We start from the raw sequence: 19,002 nt of genomic DNA on the forward strand, positions 1-19,002 counted from the left end.
TTAAGAGACGTTCTTAACATAAATTAACATGCCCATGCCGTTTATTACTCAGAAACAAAGGTCGCGCTATCTTCCGAGAGTAGTTTCTTGGTTGGATGAACGAACAACTGCTGGTGGAACGCTCGGAATGGATGATGGTGTCAATACTGCATAGCCGGGGTTCACACGGGCGATGCCTGGCGCAGAATCCCTGTTGTCACCTCCCCAAGGCAGGCTGGTGGCACTGGCCAGGCTGCCCTGAGGGCTCTGCTTCAGGAGAACTTCCCTGCCTGAGGTGGGGGGCCAAGGAAGCCTCCTGCCTGCTTGGTGGCAGCCCGGGAGGGAGCGAGGCCGAGCATCTTCTGGATGTTCTGCAAGAGCAACAAAGAGCAGGGCAGGTCAGAGTGTGGCAAGTGTGAAAAACGCCAATCGCTTGTTTTTAAAATTTCCAAAGTTTAATAGTAATAAAATGGTTATGAAAATAGCAACATAATTAGAGTCATAATAATTTGGACAATTAGGATTAGGACAATATGAGACAATAGAAACAAAGAGTTACAGACAGCCCGGGTACCTTTTCTGGGCAAAATAAGCCCGAAAAAGGACCCACGTTAACAGAGGATTAACCCTTAAATGCAACAGCCTGTTGCATATTCATACACCTCATACATGATGCATAAATTGCATTCAAACACAGGATTCTGTCTGGTCAGTGCCAGCTTCTTCCTCTGAATATTTAAGGCATCTTCATTGCTGATCGAGGCAGGAAGAAGTTCATTTCTTCTGATAATGGAGCAATAAATTCGCTTTCTCTGAAAGATTCAGGTGTCCTGTGGCTGCTATCTCAGTGTGAGTCCTTTCTTTAGAAAAAAAGTATCTTACATAGCATAGTTTCTATTTTAACCTTATGTTATACCTTAAAACTATATTGAACACACTACTTAAGAAAATTAATACTGCATAACTTTTAACATAACACATATAATATTCATTTTAATATTTGCAAAAAGCCAATCATAAAATACGCATTTTTCACAGCAAGGAAAACGAAGAGCAAGAAATCCCAACTCTGCTCACAGAACATCTGGGGTTGGATGGAACCTATGGACATCATCCAGTCCAACCCTCCCAGCCAAGGCAGGGTCACCTGGAGCAGGTGACACAGGAACACATCCAGGTGGGTTTGGAATGTCTCTGGAGAGGGGGACTCCACACCCTCCCTGGGCAGCTGTTCCAGTGCTCTGCCACCCTCATTGTAAAGATTTTCTTCCTCACGCTGGGGTGGAATTGTTGTTTAGTTCATGGCCACTGCTCCTCATCCTGTTGCTGGGCTCTACTGAAGAGTTTTGGCACCATCCTCTTGAAACCCACTTCTGAGATTTTCACATGATAAGATTCCCTCTCAGTCTTCTCTTTGGACTAAACAGGCCCAGCTCCTGTAGTCTCTCATCTTTAGAGATGTTCCAGACTCCAAATCATCTCTGTGCTGGACTCTCTCCAGCAGCACAAGTAAAACCTCCACATTTGTTTTAACAGATTCAGGTTCTCACCCACATAATCTTAATCCATCATATACTGAACCTCTCTCCCTATGTGCTCAAACAGCTCAGCATGGAGCCAGACAAGAATGGCTGGGCCACTCCTCCCCACCTCAACAAAAGCCCCTCAACACCAAATCCGTATTTTGGACAATGATTCTTTCCCATTTCCAGCTACACACCCCACAGTCAGCTGTCTTCACACACCCTATTTCCATAAAATCCCACTGCAATTTAACTGCAGTGCAGGCTCCCAGCAGTGCTCATGGGCAGAGTCTGCAGCCCTGGGTTTTCCCAAATTCCAGAAAGCACTGCTGGTGCTGGCCATGGCAGCTGGAGCCTCCTAATGCAGCTGGAATTTGGGACAGCAGCATGGCAACCAGAGCATGTGCCAAGTGCAAGTCAGGAGCTTAGGCCCAGAATTAACATGAATGCCTGTTAATTGTTCTGCACACAGAACAATGGGGCACTGGAGACATGCAGGACAACAGGACATATGGAGCAAACCCCAAAACCTGACTATTGGGATGACCTCATCTGCATCTGAGCGGGGTGTTTCAGTGGAAAACAACAAACAGGGGAAGAGATAATTAGGAGAGCCAGGCATAAGCCAAAAAAAATCACAGCAAAATATTTAAATGTGAATGTTTTTCTTGATTTTTGTGAAATTTCTTTTAAATTTCACATGAGTGCAACTACAAAGAGCTCTCAGTTCTTTCAGTTTCATCCTTCCCTGTAAGGGAGTCCAGCTCAAGATGCTGCTCCTGGAGAAAGAAGAAAACCACTGTGTCCTCCTTGTGTCACCACCTGAGTGCTGGCTGCCAAGACAACAAAAAGAGGAAGGATTCTCTTCAAACCTGAGTGTCCTCTCCAAAATAACTGTCAGGATAGCTCAGACAGCAAGGGCACAGAGCTCTTGAACTTTTTTTATCATGGAAGGAGAATAAACTAAAGAAGAAAACAAGGGGAAAAAAGGAAAAATGGAGGGGGAAAAAGGGAGGGGAGGAACAAAAAGGGGGGGAAATAATCAGATAGTTTTGCAATTCCACAGTAGCTAAAATAAGATAGAATCAGGATTCATTTCAGCTGGAGATGATGAAAAGGAAGGCTTCAACCCACACACAAGGAACACAAGAAGAGGAATTACATCACGTTTAGCCCATGGCATACATAAACCAGCCCCTGCTTGATGTTCAGCAGCTGAATGTGTTTGAGAGCATTAACTCCTTGCTCTGGCTGCCCCCGGTGTTTCCTGGATCAAGGCACGGACACAAAGGAGCAGCCAAGGGGCAGAGCGAGCACAGCAGAGGGTGCTGCAGAGCCAGCAGGAGAGGAGCCGGGTCCTGTCAGCCTCAACCCGCGGAGCAGAGATCCAGCAGGGATCCAGGGCACCGAGGAAGCGTGCACTGCCTCCTCCCTGCTCCTTCTAGCAGGGACAAAGTGGAGAACTGTGGTGCTAAAGTTCATTCCAACTGCTTGAAGATGAAGGGACAGTCTCCCCCTGCTCTGGAAGGCAGAAGGCATCACACACCAGCTCCAAAGCATGTTTTGCTGCACAGCAATCCTGAAATCTACACCTGCAAACACCAAAGATGGGGCAGGGTCCAGCAGAAACCTTGTCACGTCTGCTGTGGGCCACGCTGGACAAGGAAATCTGCAGAGTTTGCTTTCAACACAAGCATGATCATCACTCTCAGGAGCAGGGAGGGAAGAGTAAATATTTAGGGATCCAAATCCCTCATCTGAGCTCTTCTGATCTTCCTTTAAATGACTGAAGGAAGCACAGGAGCTGCTCTGCTGTGGTCTTCAAACCCAGAAGGGACCTCAGACAAGGCAGCAAGCAGCTCCCTGCCCTAAGACCAGGCTCTGTGGGAAAGCACAGTCCTGGCATCAGGGATGATTGCTGGCTCCCCTTCCCACATTTGGTGATTTCTGGTGATTTTTTTTGCTTCTCACCAAAATGTGAGCACCCTTTGGACAGATACTTTGCAGATGTACTGCAATACTCCTGGGGACCTGCTCCTGCTTTGGTCTTCAAACCCAGAAGGGACCTCAGACAAGGCAGCAAGCAGCTCCCTGCCCTAAGACCAGGCTCTGTGGGAAAGCACAGTCCTGGCAGCAGGGATAACTGCTGGCTCCCCTTCCCACTGGGAATACATTTTGGTGAGAAGCAGCCTAATCTACAGCTCAGATGTGTGTGAAAAGGAAGTGAGGAGCAGCAAACAGCCCAGGAACAGCAGCACATCCCTGTTCCCAACCAGCACAGGTGAAGGCTGGGAGCTCACAACCAGGAGCAGCCACAGAGGATGTAACCCTGACACTGCAGCTCCCACCCAGCACAGCAGCAGACTTTCCCAGCTGAAATCCCAGCAGCTCAAGGACCCTTGGAAGGCCTCTCCCAGCAGCCCTCCTCTCTCCAAACAGGAAGGCAGGAGGAACTGGGGGACAGGATTTACGTGCCAGGGAGAGCTGGGAACAGCGCAAAGGAAGTTACTCACGGCGAGGTGACTATTTTGGGAGATGCTGGCCAGGTCACAGGCAGCAAAGCTTCCCAGTCAGTGTTTGAAGAGTTTCTCACCCCCACATGAAGAGAGTCCCTGATGCTGCTCCTGCCTGTCCCACTAATGTCACTTTAATCACCGCCCAGGCAGCCTCCCCTGCATTTCCCACCAGGTTGCTGTTTTTTCACACACAGCCGAGTTCCTGCTCTACCTCTGAGCTCCACAGGAACATCTCTCTTCCCTGTCTTTGATGCTTTCACAGGCAGCTCCAGGATTTAAGGAAAAACTGAGGGACTGTGGCCTCCTTGCTTTGTTCACAACCTTTTCCCTGATTTTTGGTACATCTGCACTCCTCCTCTTGTGTGTCAGCTGCATCAAGCCAGACACCAACTCCCACACCACTTGTCCTCCCCTGGGCCAGCACCAGTTTCAAAGCCAACCTGGCAAGATTTCCCCTTCTGCACACAGTGAAATACAAAGGCTCACAAAGCCTTCACCACCAAGGTCACTGAGAGCACGAAGTGCAAGTCTCTGGCACCATTTTAAGCCCTTAATTACTTTCTTGCCCTCTCCCCCAGCCTGTCACAGCTCTGCTCTTCCCAATGCTGTTATCACCTAGGTGCTTTCAAGTGGCAATAAAGCCAAGAGCAGGATGCCAGCAGCAATCACAGCTTCAGTTCTGAGCTCTTGTGCAAACTGAGGTGACCCTGCCCTTCCCTGGAGCAGCAAGGAGGAAGGAGCTGAGCTGCCTGACAGCTGGTGGAGTGCAGGAATTGTTAACCATGATCACGTAGATAATGCAGCACTGTGAAGATTGCAGTCTCACACCCTTCTCCAGAGCAATAAACTCACTCTCCTCCTCCACAGGGAGGACATCATAAGGAACTCTCAAGCACAAGGGCAATTTTTTTCCAGGAGTTTATGGAAAGCACAACCCACTGCAAAGAGCTTGGCATTTCTGCCCCTCAGTTCATGGTGCTCACAAATTTCACCACATAGAACATCAGGAAATACCCAGCATTAGAATTAATCACAGGAATTATATTTTTGGACAAAACAAATGAGGGATTTTTTAGCAAGAGAATTCCCCATGCAACCCAAACCATAATCTGCAACACTGAAAAGAAAGGACTTTCCATGTAACAGGTAACACAGAGCAGCACCAGCCAAGATTGCCTGAAGGAACAGCATCACACCAGAATTCCAGAATTCTGGAAGGTGATCTTAAGAGCTCAGTGCTTTCAAAGCAGCAAACTCTTCTCTACCACTGGGAAGTGAAAGTTTGTCTTGCAGCAAAGACAGTGAGGAAGGCCCTGCCTGGCCTTTGGTGAAGCTGGGCCTGCTTGGGGTGAGGGGTGAACCCCCAGATGTTCCTTTCAGCAGAAATGATTCTACAATTCATTATCTGCTTTTGGACAGGGATCTGAGATCCAGTTCAGCACAAACAGCCAGTACAAAGGGCTATGGGGAATTCCACCCACCAGCATGCACTTTGTGACTAAAGGAACTGTCATGGAGCTGCTCCACCAAGCTCAGCCCAGCTCCTGGCATTACACACCACCTCCCTTTGCTGATCTAAGTCTAAATCCCTTAGTCTAAGTTTCCTTGGCACCCTGAGCAAAAGCAACAAGGCGGTTAAGGAGAAAAGCAGCAAGAATTCAGGAAGTGAATCAAAGAAAAGGGAAATATGAATACAGAAGGGAAGGTGATTTGCAGCTACTTGCACCAGCATTCATCCAGAGTATATGAACCTATCTCCAGCACCCTGTGGGGAAAGTGGAAAACAAAACAGACTTCCTGTTGCACTGAGCAGTTGCTCCTGTCCTCCCCAGCCATTCTGCCACTTGAGCTGCCAGTGAACCCTCCTGAAAAGATCCCTTATCCTCATCCTCTTCCAAAAGATGGGACTATGGAGCTTTGCTGGAGAGCTCTGTGGAGCCTGCTCTTGGCTACCATACCAGACCCCTCTCTGTGCCATGTCCCTAATGTGGGAGGGACTTGACACCAAAGGTACAGTTCTTAAAATTCTGAAAAAAATCAGGCAGCCAGCAAAAATAGGAAGGACAAACCCAAAAGAGCAGCTTTAACTCTTTCCTCACTTTTCTAGCAACTTTATGGACTGCTGAAACTTTTATAGAGCTGCAAACCACCTAGAAAGTTCCCCCTAAAGATGCTGCTGCTTGTAAAGATGAACATATTGCTGTAAAAGATGTAATTACTAAGGAGCAGGATTTAGATCAGCTTCTGATGGACACAATCTCTTGGTATGGCAATCCACAAAGTTATCACACAGCTCAGAAATCCATTTCTGCCAACTCTGTCCCAGAGCCCTGGTGCAAGTCTCCAGCCAATCCTCCAGGCCCATCCAGGACAGCGATTTTAATGATCCCAACCTAGAACTGCTTGGAATATGAGGCACAGGAATGAAGACAAACACAGAAACCACACACAGTTCCAAGATTACACAACTCCTCTTCCTGGATGGGGATAAGCCTTCCCTGCTCCAGGGAAAGTGTACTCACCTGTCTGATTGACATGGTGCAGAGAATGTAGAGGAAGATGAAGGAGCAGTCGGTGTAATCCTCACCCAGGAGGTTGCGGTGGGAGAGACCTTGGATGTACGACAGGGGGATAAACGGAAGCTTTGCCACCACTCTGCCATCAAATCTGGAAAAGAGAGCACTGGATCACCACTGCAGACAGCAAAGAGCTTTGGGATATGGGAAGAACAAGTGAGCACCTTCAACAGGCCACCAGAGCAGGTAAGGCAACAGGGAAGGCTGAAAGGCTTTGCTGCCTTCTCCAGCCCCTCTCCACACACTGCACCAAGGAGTGTCACAGACATCTCATATGAAAAATCCTTTCTTTAAGATTTTTCCTCTTGAGAAGCTGAGAGGCCTCAAGAACAAAATGTAAACATTGATTATCTGCTGCTGTAGAATGCAACAAGTAGATTTTTGATTGGCCCATGTTGGATCTTTCTAATTAATGGACAATCACAGCCCAGCTGGCTCGGACAGAGAGCCGAGCCACAAACCTTTGTTATCATTCTTGCCTATTCTACTCTTAGCCAGCCTTCTGAAGAAAACCTTTCTTCTATTCTTTTAGTATAATTTTAATGTAATATATATCATAAAATAATAAATCAAACCTCCTGAAACATGGAGTCAGATCCTCGTCTCTTCCCTCAACCTGAGACCCCTGTGAACACCATCACACAAGGATGATAAAGACATCTCTCTCTCCAAGCCCTCCACAGGGTAGGATTCCCTCAGGAACACTTTTACCATAATCAAACTGTTTCCTAGTGATTGAAGTGATCAGCTGGACAAGCTGCTGCTTCATGAAATCTTGGTGTTTTGCAGTTTTCTGGTGCATTTTATTTCCAAGTCAGATTTAGCAGATCACTTCCCAGAGCACAGTCAATAAAAGACGAATGACTGTCACCCTGCTGTACTGCAGTTACTGCAACAAGACAGACCCTCTGCTTCAAGCAAAACAGCATTTTTTAAACCAGAGCATAAATCAAAGACACCTTTTCCTTCCCTGGAGTAGCTGTGCTCCTCAGGATGCACAGGAGAGCCACCAAGGAGCACTTGATAGCCCCAGTTTGTCTGCATTAGCTGTGGAGATGAAGGCAGTGCAGGGGCAGGATGATACTGCATATTCCCAGCACATATCCTACTCCTGGAATCCCTCCAGGCCCACATTCCAGGGCATCAGGCAGAGTGTGAATTTTGGCCAGTTAGCAAAGATTTCTCCCAAGCCAGACCAGTCAACCCAATCTTTTGATGTAGATGTGTATGATGCCTCATCAGCATGTGCACATTTGGATGTTATTTTCTCTGCATGTGCTGATTTTCGAACAGGTGTTTCTTGTTTCAAGAGATCCTAAATGAGCTTTCTTTCCTGTGGAGATGCATTCACACAGCCACAGCTCAAACACACGCCAACTTTGTTTACATCTCACAGGCAGTTTGGCAAAAGAGCTCAGAACGGATGTTTATCTCCCTGGAACATCCCCCAGTGGCTTAAAATTCTGCGTTATTCCTGCTGGGAGAATGACAAGTACTTCAGCAGTAGCACCCTCAGGTACCTGCTTTTAATTCCAGCAGGTTTTCACAGTTATTAAGAGGTACCAGAATGCACAACTCTAAGAGTAAGGCAGGGGAGTGATTGCATGAAAAAGTTCCTGGCAAGAGAAAATTGAGACACACAGAAGGTAATTTCTGCCCCAGGTGAAATCCCTGGTGGCTTGGAGGCCACTGCTGCTGCAGATCTCAGTGCCATAATGAACCTTTTAAACAACAACAGTCCCTCAGCTGTTTGTTTTGGGCACAGAATTCTGCTCTTTGGGTTTAAACCAGCCCTGCTGACACTTCCAACCTGCTGCCACTCCAGGAATGACAGGGGAAACCATAAACCATCCCAGTGATTTCCAGTTTGGCTAAGGGGACACCTGGCAATGAGGTGAGGTGCTCAGACAGAGCACAGCATCTGCACAGTACCTGTCCAAAGGGAGCTGCCTGCACACAATTCCTGCTCCTTTTTCCCCAGCAGCCATGAACTCATTCAAGAACAGGAAAAGCAGCAAATGTGGCCACAGCCATTGCAGGTGTCAGCCACCCTTTTCCTCCTTTTCCTCCCACACCCACAAGTGCCTCCATGGATACTCCTGCTGCTCACACTGCCTCTAAGGAAAGAGGCAGTTAAATAAAAGATAGGCCCCAAGGCTGACATCAATTCTCTGCTCAGCAGCATGTGGGCAGGAATCCTCTAAAGAGGAACAAGACAAGTAAACTTGGTAGAAGTTTTTTTTTTTTTTTAATATCTATGAAAGGAGGAACAATATAGAATTTAACCCAAATCAACCCCTTCCTAAAGTTCTTAACAAACTTACAGTTCTGTAGTACTTGTTAGTCACAGAATACTCAGAGGAACTGCCTCTTCCCCCTCTAGGAAAGAGGGCATAGTGGGGTAAAGCATTTTTAGTTTGTTTTTCAGTCTGCTTTAGGGGCAGGTGTTGGTGTTTGTATTGTACCCAAAGAGCAAGGCAAGCACTTGGAGGTCTCAAGTGCAACCCTACAAATGCCCCCTCATTGCTCTTGATGCACCTCCAGCCCTGCAGTGAAATGAGACATCACTGACTCAAGACTGAGCCCAAATTTTAACATACTCCAGTGCTGGGCTGCTTTGCTCTGCTCAGAATGCTGAAGTCTGACTAAGCTGAATAAATAAAGGATCCACACAGTGGCACTTCTGTTATTATGTTACCCCATGTTTGCAATTTATCCACCCACAGATCTCCAGTAAAATAACAATTGACTGTATCCTGGGGACTGCCAGCACAGAAGCCAAAGGCTTTGGTGCCCAAGAATGTAAATTCCTGTTTGCAGGGCAAGGATATTTCCCAGATATCAAGCAGTCTCCTAAAGGTTATCCTAACAATATTCATGTCATCTTCAGATTTAACAGCCAACAGTTCATATTTCAAGGAAATCAAGGTTTAAAAGCCAAGCACAGCCTCTCAGATTTGCATATTTGAAACAAAGCTGTGTCTATAACCGTGCAAACCAGTTTGAGGTTTCTTTTCTGTTTGTTTTTTTTAAACTACACCCTTCCCAGGTCACTTTTAAAACAAATTAAGTTGGAGCCCATGCCTGGACCTGTTTATATCTGGGCTCTGATTTCCTCAAGTAGGGCAACAACAAACTCAGCAATTACAGCTCATTTCTAAGGGCAAGGGAGCTGACCCAGTTTTGTTTGCAAGAGCACTCTTTGGTCACACCATCACAGCAAAGCCACAGCAGCTGAAGACTGAAGATGATGTTTGCCTGACATGCACCAAACTTGCCCTAATCAGGATGTTCCCATGCAGAAAAGATATTAAAGCTGTGTCTAGACTGAAGGCAATTTGTTCAGTCTGCTTGTGCTCAGTACTCAATGTTCCCCTTAGAGCAGAAAATGTATGTGATGACCAAACCACCACTTCTCCAGATGAAATATGGATCCATTTATTTATTTGTGGTTCTTGGCTGGACAATGTCACTCTTAACATTTCAAGTGATGAAGGGAAGGTGGAAAATATGTTCACAATAAAAATTTCAGAAAACAATGCAGGAAGCTGATACTTACATGGAGTTGAACATTCCCATCAAGGCAGTGAAGCAGAAGCCAATGGCAAACATGGATTTCATCCGAACCTGTGAGTAAAAATTCAGAGAGATTCAAAACAACAGACCCACACTGAGGTATCATGATCTCACACCCTTAAAAACAGGCTTGGTACAGATCACTGTAATCAACAGGGAAAAAGGATGGCCCAGGACACAGAGGGGGTGTGAAAATGACTGGAGAAATCCTCAAGAGACTGGGTACAAAGGCAGCCACTGATGGGAGGTGCTGCTGCAGGGAGAGAAAACCAACAAGTGCTCAAGAATTGTCCTGTCACCTTCCCCAGGCTGGTTTTATTTTTTCCTTAAGCTTATAAAACCCACCAGGGAGATTCCCAGGGGACTCCCAGCAGGGGATCATTACAGTGACCAAAGCTTTAGGAAGCCACAAAAATTAATTCTACTTTGAAAATCATCATGGAGATTTCTAAAGATGGAAATAGCTAAGGTTTGGCCTGAGATGAGGCACTAACTCTGTGTCTCAAAATAAAATCTCTAGTTATCAGAGAAAATCCAGAAGGACCTTTCCAGAGGAAAAGCAGCTTTCTTTGCCAATTGAACAAAGTCTTTCTGTTGGGAAACTGACTGAAATCTCCAGCAGTTGGGAACTGGCTTTAAATGTTCATACCATTGACAAGTCCCTGTTGTTATTCTTCAGTTTCTCTTCTTGTCTCTCTGGAAAGACAAAACCAACAGTTATAATCAGTTATGTCAACCTACAAACCAGAGTGTTTTCATTTCCAGGAAAACTTAACCTCTTTGGCTCTCCAAACAAATAACATTTCCAAAATCAACTCCAGCTCTCTTTGCCAGACAGTAGAAAGTGAAAAACTGCACACAGCCAAGTGCTTCTCCAGCACAGCAACATGCAGCAAGTCAGGCACAAAGAGAGGAGGCGGCTGGAATCACACATTCAGCATTTTTGAAAGAAATGCACCCAAAGTCAGATTTGCTAACTCAACCAACTCACTCAGGAGCATGAGCACTGCTGCCAGGAAACAAAAGCAGTGCTCCCCTAGCACAGTTCCCAAAGGGAGCAGTGATCAATTTGCTGCACACCAGCATAAATACATTAAATAAATAAAGATTTCCTTCTGGAAGCCTCCAAAGGGAAACCCATGCACAGAGCTGGGAGCTGCACCTCAGCAATGCCAAAATCCTGCTGGTCTTAGCAATGAATTTTGCACTCTTCTCACACCTAGGAGATTCTCCAAAGAGGAAAGAGATTTCCTACATGAAATTCAATAATGAGCGTATTACTGGGCTTTGCAGGAAATATTATGGAAATTTAGTCTGTCCTTAAATCACCACAGACTTCAAAGACACTCAGATTTTCAAAAGAGCATTTTCCAAGTCTCTCAGTGAAGTGCTGCTCTGGCCTTCAGCATCATCCACTATCTGTCACCTTTCCTGTCCCTTGTCCCCATCATGCCTTGGATGGATCCAGAGGGGCTGGGAAGCAACAGCCAGCTGAAATAAGGATGTGGATAATGAAGGAATACCCAAAAAACAGCATCAGTGAAGAGGGGAGGATGCAGGACTGCCAAGGCCTATCCAGCATGGGAATTTTGAGGGATCCTCACTGAAGTTTCAGTACCAGAAACTTTCAGTATCAGAAACTTTCAGTACCACAGCTCAGAAACTCCAAAATTTCTCTGCCAAGCACAGGGATTCACAGATTCTGTTATGAAAAGCAACAGCAGCACCCCTACCCAACTCCTCAGAAGCCTCTTTGCTATTTCCACTTGCTCCTAACTGCAAACCACCCCCTCTGGCAGGAACCTTTCAGACACCTGTTTCCTGAGCAAGGTAGAAAGTTGTGTCCTGGGACATTTCAGCAAGCACAGGCCAGCTCTTCAGGAATCACATTTGGCACAAATACTTGTTTTTTCCCCTCTGCTGCATAATTGACCATCTATTTAGGTGGGTTAAAGGTTACAGGGAGGAAAGAACACAGCTCTGATTGCTCAATATACCTGACCTGGCTCTCACCTATTTCTACAGATTCAAAATGAACACATTCTGGGTGATCTACCAACTTACATCAATGGTCTGTTCCTCCCCAAATCACACATCAGCACTTTGCTGGGTAGTTTAGAGTTGGGAAAAGGCACAGAGAAAGAGGACTGGGTTACCAAGCAGCTCCCTGGAGTCCAAAATCATTTCACTCAGCTCATTGGAACACAAACCATGAGGACACAGGGACAGAGATTTGCCAGGACTGGGGATTTTTATTTTGTTTTATTTTGTTTTAGTTTTGCTGTCCATCCAGCACTGGTGTGCACTCCTGGGAATCTCTGTCTTTTCTTCCAGAAGCACATGGATACAGAAAGCAGTAGCAAGGTTTAAGCTAACAAATCATCCCTTTAAACTGAAATAACAGAAGGCAACACCAGTGCTAAAGGTGTCCTGTTCCAGCAGTGCCCAAAAATGTGACAATCCATTTATTTTAGCTAAAAATAAAGGTTTTTATGTAGGAAACACCAAATGAAGCCTTCCCAAGCTACTTTCCCCCTACCTCCTTGTGCACAGGCATGATTCATCCCTTATGAAACCAAGTAGTATCATCCACACACCTCCTGTCTTATTCTGTGTGCAGAACAGATGGCAACTGAGGCAGGTCTGTACCACAGCTGTTACTTATCCATAAAGCCTCAGCTCAATATTTACTTTTTGTTAACTAAAATGGCAGAACTTGGAAGAACTCCAGCACAAGTAGATTTGCTGTGACAACAATGCCCCATCTTGCAGAATGATTTGACATCCAGTAAGTTACTGACATCAGAGATTTTAACTTAACAGCTCTGAGTCATTCTCTGGAAGTCCAGTGTGACATTTAGGGTCTGGTTTTTCAGGAACACCAAGAATTCATCTTTGCCTGAACACAAATGAAATATTGAAGTTATGCACACTTGTTAAAAAAAAAGAGAAAAAAAAATCAGTGTCAGAATCTTAGGCTTGGCCAGCAAGCATCACAGCAAACAAAATCAGTGGTCATTTCCTAAGTTCTGATCTTTGTCCCTTTGTGCTTTGTTTTCCATCTGCAAAACAAGATTATTTCAGTGTATAAAAACTGGTGGAGCATCTGAAGTCCTCAGATTCTACTGTTTATTGGTTTAGCCCAAGCACAAGTCAAATATTGTCTGCTAGGAACACAGCTTGGATGGTGCCCTGCAAAAAAGTCATTGTCACACTTTATTTAATGTTATCTGCAGTTATTCCACATGGTCACTTTCAAAGCTGCCTTTTCCACCAAGCAGTGTTCATCCCACCAAGGGATTAGTCAAGATTAAGAAGTGAAATGCACAAGAGGAAGCATTTTGGCTCCTGTCCCTTCAGGAATCTAACGACAACAGGTTTTCTACCTAGGAAGAGCTGTTTGAAGATGTGTTTATAATTCCCAAGCTTTGTACAGATCAAATGACTAATCCAGCTACCTGGTGTTACAGAGGAATGAGGAAACCAACTCCCAGGAGCTCTCAAAAGTGTTCCTGCCACAATCTCTGTAATAACTGAACTGAGCTTTGCTGCACGTTGCGAGTCCTGCAGATGGCAGATCCTCCTAAAACCTTTCAACATCTCTTCACCCTGGTCTTGCTTGGGTCAATACTTACCCTAACCCTGAAAGAATTCAGCTTACTGACAATGAAAAAGAATGGAAAAATAAATTACTGCCTAAAATTGAGCAAAACTGATTTATCAAGATTGAAATTAATCTAAGCATGGTTATAGTTAACGTGAACATCTTCAGCTCTAAAATGTACAAATGAGGGGGGGAAAAAAATCATAATTTGAGTCCTACAGCTACAGCACTGCAGCAAAGACTTGGGCAGCTGAAGTTAGTAACAGCCATAGATATCAAGGCTAAAATGGGAGGAAATGTCAGGGAGCTCAGCAAGAGGTGCTGCTCCTCCCAGTGATCTGACCAAAACCAGCAGGAGGCAGGCTGGCTGGCTCTCTCCTGCCTTGCAAGAGTAAGGCAAATGAATAAACAGCCTTGAAAGGAAGGAAAGGATAATCACTTCCATCAGTTTCTCAACTTTTCACCATTCCTGAGGTGCCAGTCTTACCTATCTTCTTTTTCTGCTGTCGGCCTGCTGATTCAGTTATGGTTTCCTTCTTCTTTTCCACTGCAAAATGAAAAGATCCTCCATCATTTCTGCACAGTGATACCACCAACAGAACATTTTAGTCCTCTGCAGAACAGGGGCACAAAAACCAGCTAAATAGGACTGATAGCATGTTCAGAATCAAGAAGTTATCAACTACCTACACCAATCACTTTTTAATTAAAAAATTCAAAACCCTGGATAAGATACAAATATATTTAAAGGGTTAATTTTGAACACTGTCAAGAGCCCATGGCACTGTGGACTGAGCAGTCTGGGGACAAATTTGGCTCAAGCCACCCTTGCTGATTTGTCATTAGCATCAGACAGTACTTTTGATTCAGCAAGTGGGATGAAAAGAGCTTTGTGGCAAGCTCTGCTCCTGATTATCTGCAGTGGGAAGCAGAATACAGCAAAGTCTGTGTTCTCCTACATCCCTTCTTCACAGGCAGGCATTCTCAGGGGAAATGCTGTCCAAGCAGGCAGCCACAGCCTCTCCATTCTTCAATTCATTAGCACTGAAGCATTTCCAATATTTTAAAGCAGAAGTCTAAGGGCAAAGGTACTAAAACCCCACATGAGACATGCACCAACCACCACTGCAGCAAGGCAGGCCAGCAGAGCCAGCACAGGGACATGGAACACAGCAAATGTGCTGCAAAGGAGGTTCTGGGACAGCAAAAAGGGCTTTTCCAGGAAGAAAGAGACACTTTTATTCAAGATCTATAATAAGAGTACTCCAGAATGCAAGGATGATGAAGCATGACCATGTTCTAACAACTTTTTTTACTTTAAACTCAGTGTATTTATGCAAAGTGCAGGTACCATATCTGTCACAGACATCTTTTATGAAAAATCCTTCCCTTAGGATTTTTCCACCTGATAAGCTGAGTGGCCTCAGGAACAAAATGTAAACAATGATTATCTGTTGCTGTGGAATGCAACAGGTGCATCTGTGATTGGTCTCATGTGGTTGTTTCTAATTAATGGCCAATCACAGTCAGCTGGCTCGGACAGAGAGCTGAGCCACAAACCTTTGTTATCATTCTTTTTCTATTCTTAGCTAGGCTTCTGATCAAACCTTTTCTTCTATTCTTTTAGTATAGTTTTAATGTAATATATATCATAAAATAATAAATCAAGCCTTCTGAAACATGGAGTCAGATCCTCATCTCTTCCCTCACCCTAAAACCCCTGTGAGCACGGTCACAGCATATCCCAGACAAGAGCCTGGGCTCAGTGTGAGCTCACAGACACCTCAGTGCTGGGGCTGCCCTCCCTCATGGAGTACCAGCTCAGCACAGCCCTGATTTCACAGCCCAGGGGAAATGAAGCCAGCCAACCTTCCAAGCCACACCAGGATCTGCAGAGCTGCCTTGGGAACGCCTGTGAGTCAGTCACAACTGCTGAGAAAATCACAGCAGCCCAGACAAGCCACCTCAACATCATCCCTCCATGGCAACAGAGTGAGAAACAATTGCTGTTCCCAAGGAACAAGAGGAGCTGTGGTGAGCAGGGAGGAAAACAGGGAGCTTGAGTCCCCAGGGAATACTGGGAGAGGTGTCAGATGCCACAATGCACTCACAGAATGGTGTGTCCATAACCTTCCCTGTGCCAAATCCAGCTGGGAACCCCATCCTGCCCTGTGCACATCACCCCACAGCCCCAGCTCTAAACCTTCCCTGTGCCAAATCCAGCTGGGAACCCCATCCTGCCCTGTGCACATCACCCCACAGCCCCAGCTCTAAACCCTAGGCAGTGCTGCTAAAACTCGTGCCAAGCCCCAGGAGCTGCCAGCCCCAATTCCCATGGGAACATCCACACCAACAAATCAGAAATTCCAGGGACAGCTTTCAGCCCTGTCCATTTAGCCTGACATTCACCCAGAACGATCCCTGCAGGCCAGGCTGAGCCTCTCCAGAGGAAGAAGAGGTCAGGAAGAGATGAAATTAAGGAGTAACAATGTCTGCTCAAGCACACTGGCCAGGCCCTTTGTTTTTGCAAATCCTAAGGATCTGCTAGGGCTCTCACGGGAGAGCTTAAAGGTCTCAAATGTGTTTTTTCCTGTTTCAGATGTGTTAGATAACAGCTGAAAGGTGTGGCTCAAGTGGTCCACTTGGCAAGCTGCAAACCCTCAGGTCAGCCAGCTGTCCTCAGCACAAGAGGGGAAGGGAAAAAAAGCAAAGCTGAATTTTTACTGACTCCTTATTCAGCTTCATCTTTTTTGTTGTTGTTGTTGTTGGGGGTGGGGAGTCAAACAAGGAGCTCAGAAATTAATTGAGACACATGAACCCTTCATCACTCCCTTCACAGATGACAGCCTAGACACCAGGAGGGCTATAAAAAATAACAGCATTAAACCCTTTCAGCACTCATTAAACCCCAGAGATTAAGCCCTGCTAACTGCTTTTGGAGCTGAGCAGCACAAACACAAGGGGACACTAAATCTGCAGCTGGCTTTCAACTCCTTCTCTAAGTTGCTCTTCTGGGGCTCATTCCATCCCATACACAGGAGCAGTGGGATTCAAGTGAGGCAGGCAGGGATGCAATCCCCATCTGCTGCTGCTGTGGTGACAAAAACCCCCAAAATTGTGGGAGCTGTGACACAAACACGATTGCACTGCAGCTCCTGGGTTCAAACTGCCCAGGGGAATGTGGAACAAGCTGGGCTGCAAAAGCAATGTGGGATAATGTTGTTCTCCCACTGACAGCATCATGATTTATCTGTAAGGTAAAACCAGCTCTGCTTTGGCCCCAGCTGTCCTGTGCTGTCTCTCACTGCTGCAACTTGGGCAGGGTGCACACAGGTGAGGCTAAAAGGGCAGAATTTCTCTGAATCTGAAACTTGGCTTCTGATACAGACAGACTCCATGCTCCTGTTCACCATTTCTCTCAATATTTGATGCAGATCTGACTGCTCACCCTCAGCTCCCCTCTCCCCTCACACTTTGTTTACCTCCTCTCTGTGGAATGAACTAATTCCCTAATATTTCCTAACCTATCTGCTTCCAGTTTACATTAGGATAATTTGGTTTTCCATCAGCTGATTGCTCAGACCTTTCTATGATGGCTTTGTGCTTACTCACCCCCTACCATCAATCACCACTGTTAACCTTTACATAAAATGCTTTTTCCTCATGGTATTCATTATTCAACCCTGATTTTTTTCTTTCTACAGAGCTCAGATTCTCCTCTTTGCCCCTGAAAGGCAGAAATTGCATTTTTGAACATTTCAGACATTGTGAATGTATTTCAGACATTTTGAATGTATTTCAGACATTTATTTCAGACACTGGCTGCTGATGTGCATAAAAAAAGAGACCACTACCAATTTCTTACTCCCTCCTGTCCTCCACTGATGGGAGAGGCAATTTACACAAGGGAAAAGGTCTTTGGCTGAGCTTCTTCCAGCAAAAAAAAACAGAATTAAGGACAGAAACAAGCCCCTGGTGAGTACTTACATTTCTTGCTCTGCTTTTCCACTTCAGCCTTTAACCTCTTGTATTTGTCTGTGCGATAGACCAGCACCCAGGTTATACCTGAAACAAACACTCAGCCAGGAGCCAGGCAGGGAAAAACCTCCGTGTATGGGAGGAGCAAACCCTGCAGCAATTAAATTTATGTTTACAAAACCCCTGTACTGCCAGAACCCAGCTAAGAGAGCACAAAGCAGCAGCAAACTGCACCATGCCTTCCCTTCAAATCCCCATTCCAAGTTCCATGTGAAATGGAATGGGGAAATAAACCATGAAAGGAGCTGTAGGTGTAAAACTGAAACGAGTTTTTAGTTTTTATTTGTATTGATAAACCTGTTTTGGCGGTGTGGGATGAATTTAGGGACAGGGGTTAGAAGAGGGATTTAAGGATACGGCACAACACCAGAAGTGGGACCTGGGACTTGTGACTATCCCAAAAGACACTTATGCAGCACTTCCCTAAAAATCTGCCCCTGTTTCAACCACTGACATAAAAACAACCTTTTCCAGCAGCTAAAACCACCATCACTGCCAGGGCAGGCGATTCCCTCCCACCCTTCCCATAACAGCTATGGAGGAACCATTCCGTCCCTTTTCACCTTCCAACAGCCTCCCTCCCTCCTTCCTGCAAGGAGCAACCCCAGCTCCCAGCGCTCCGCACCGCAGCTCAGCGCTGACCGGGGCCATTCCCCGCCAGCCCCGGCTGACCCCAAGCCCCATTCCGGAGCCTCCCTCCCCTTGCCGCGCTGCCGGGAGCTGCCGGCCTCGCCCCGCCCGGCTCACCCTCAGCCAGCAGCGCGGTGCAGACGGAGATGAACACGATGAGGAGGGTGTCGGCGAACATGGTGCTCATGATGCTGCTGCCGCCGCCCCCGACCCGGTAACAGCGCGGCGCACCCGGAAGTGCACCCGCCACCCGGAAGCTGCGGCCCCTCTTGCTTAGCAACGCCCGGAAGCGACCACCTGCACTTCCGGCTGGCGCCGCCGGCTCCGCGAGAAGCCGCGGGAAAGGTGAAGGGCGGGGAATGCGCGGCGGGCGCTATTCTGATTGGGCGATTCGGCTGTCAATCTGCCGGTGGCGGCGGTGGCCCCGCCCCCCAGCGGCGCTGAGGGAGGCTCGTTGTCGTGCCATTGTGAAAAACTCCAATCACTTGTATTTAAAATTTTAAACGTTTAGTAGTAATAAAATGGTTATAAAAATAGTAATATAATTAGAATAATAACAA

At 46.2% G+C, this 19,002-nt stretch overlaps 1 protein-coding gene across 1 annotated transcript; it reads right to left on the reverse strand.

Annotated features, from left to right (window-relative positions):
* Positions 1-23: 23 nt before the first annotated feature.
* TMCO1 (transmembrane and coiled-coil domains 1) lies at positions 24-18,783 on the reverse strand. The gene is made up of 7 exons (XM_064719230.1): positions 18,560-18,783; positions 17,762-17,839; positions 14,262-14,321; positions 10,820-10,866; positions 10,154-10,221; positions 6,541-6,685; positions 24-350 (listed from the first exon to the last, which is right to left on the reverse strand). The coding sequence occupies exons 1-7, from the start codon at positions 18,627-18,629 to the stop codon at positions 252-254; spliced, it is 567 nt and encodes a 188-aa protein (XP_064575300.1). The 5' UTR covers positions 18,630-18,783; the 3' UTR covers positions 24-251.
* Positions 18,784-19,002: the final 219 nt, after the last annotated feature.

This window comes from Zonotrichia leucophrys, chromosome 8 (assembly GCF_028769735.1).
Source record: "Zonotrichia leucophrys gambelii isolate GWCS_2022_RI chromosome 8, RI_Zleu_2.0, whole genome shotgun sequence".
Taxonomy (NCBI): Eukaryota; Metazoa; Chordata; class Aves; order Passeriformes; family Passerellidae; genus Zonotrichia; species Zonotrichia leucophrys.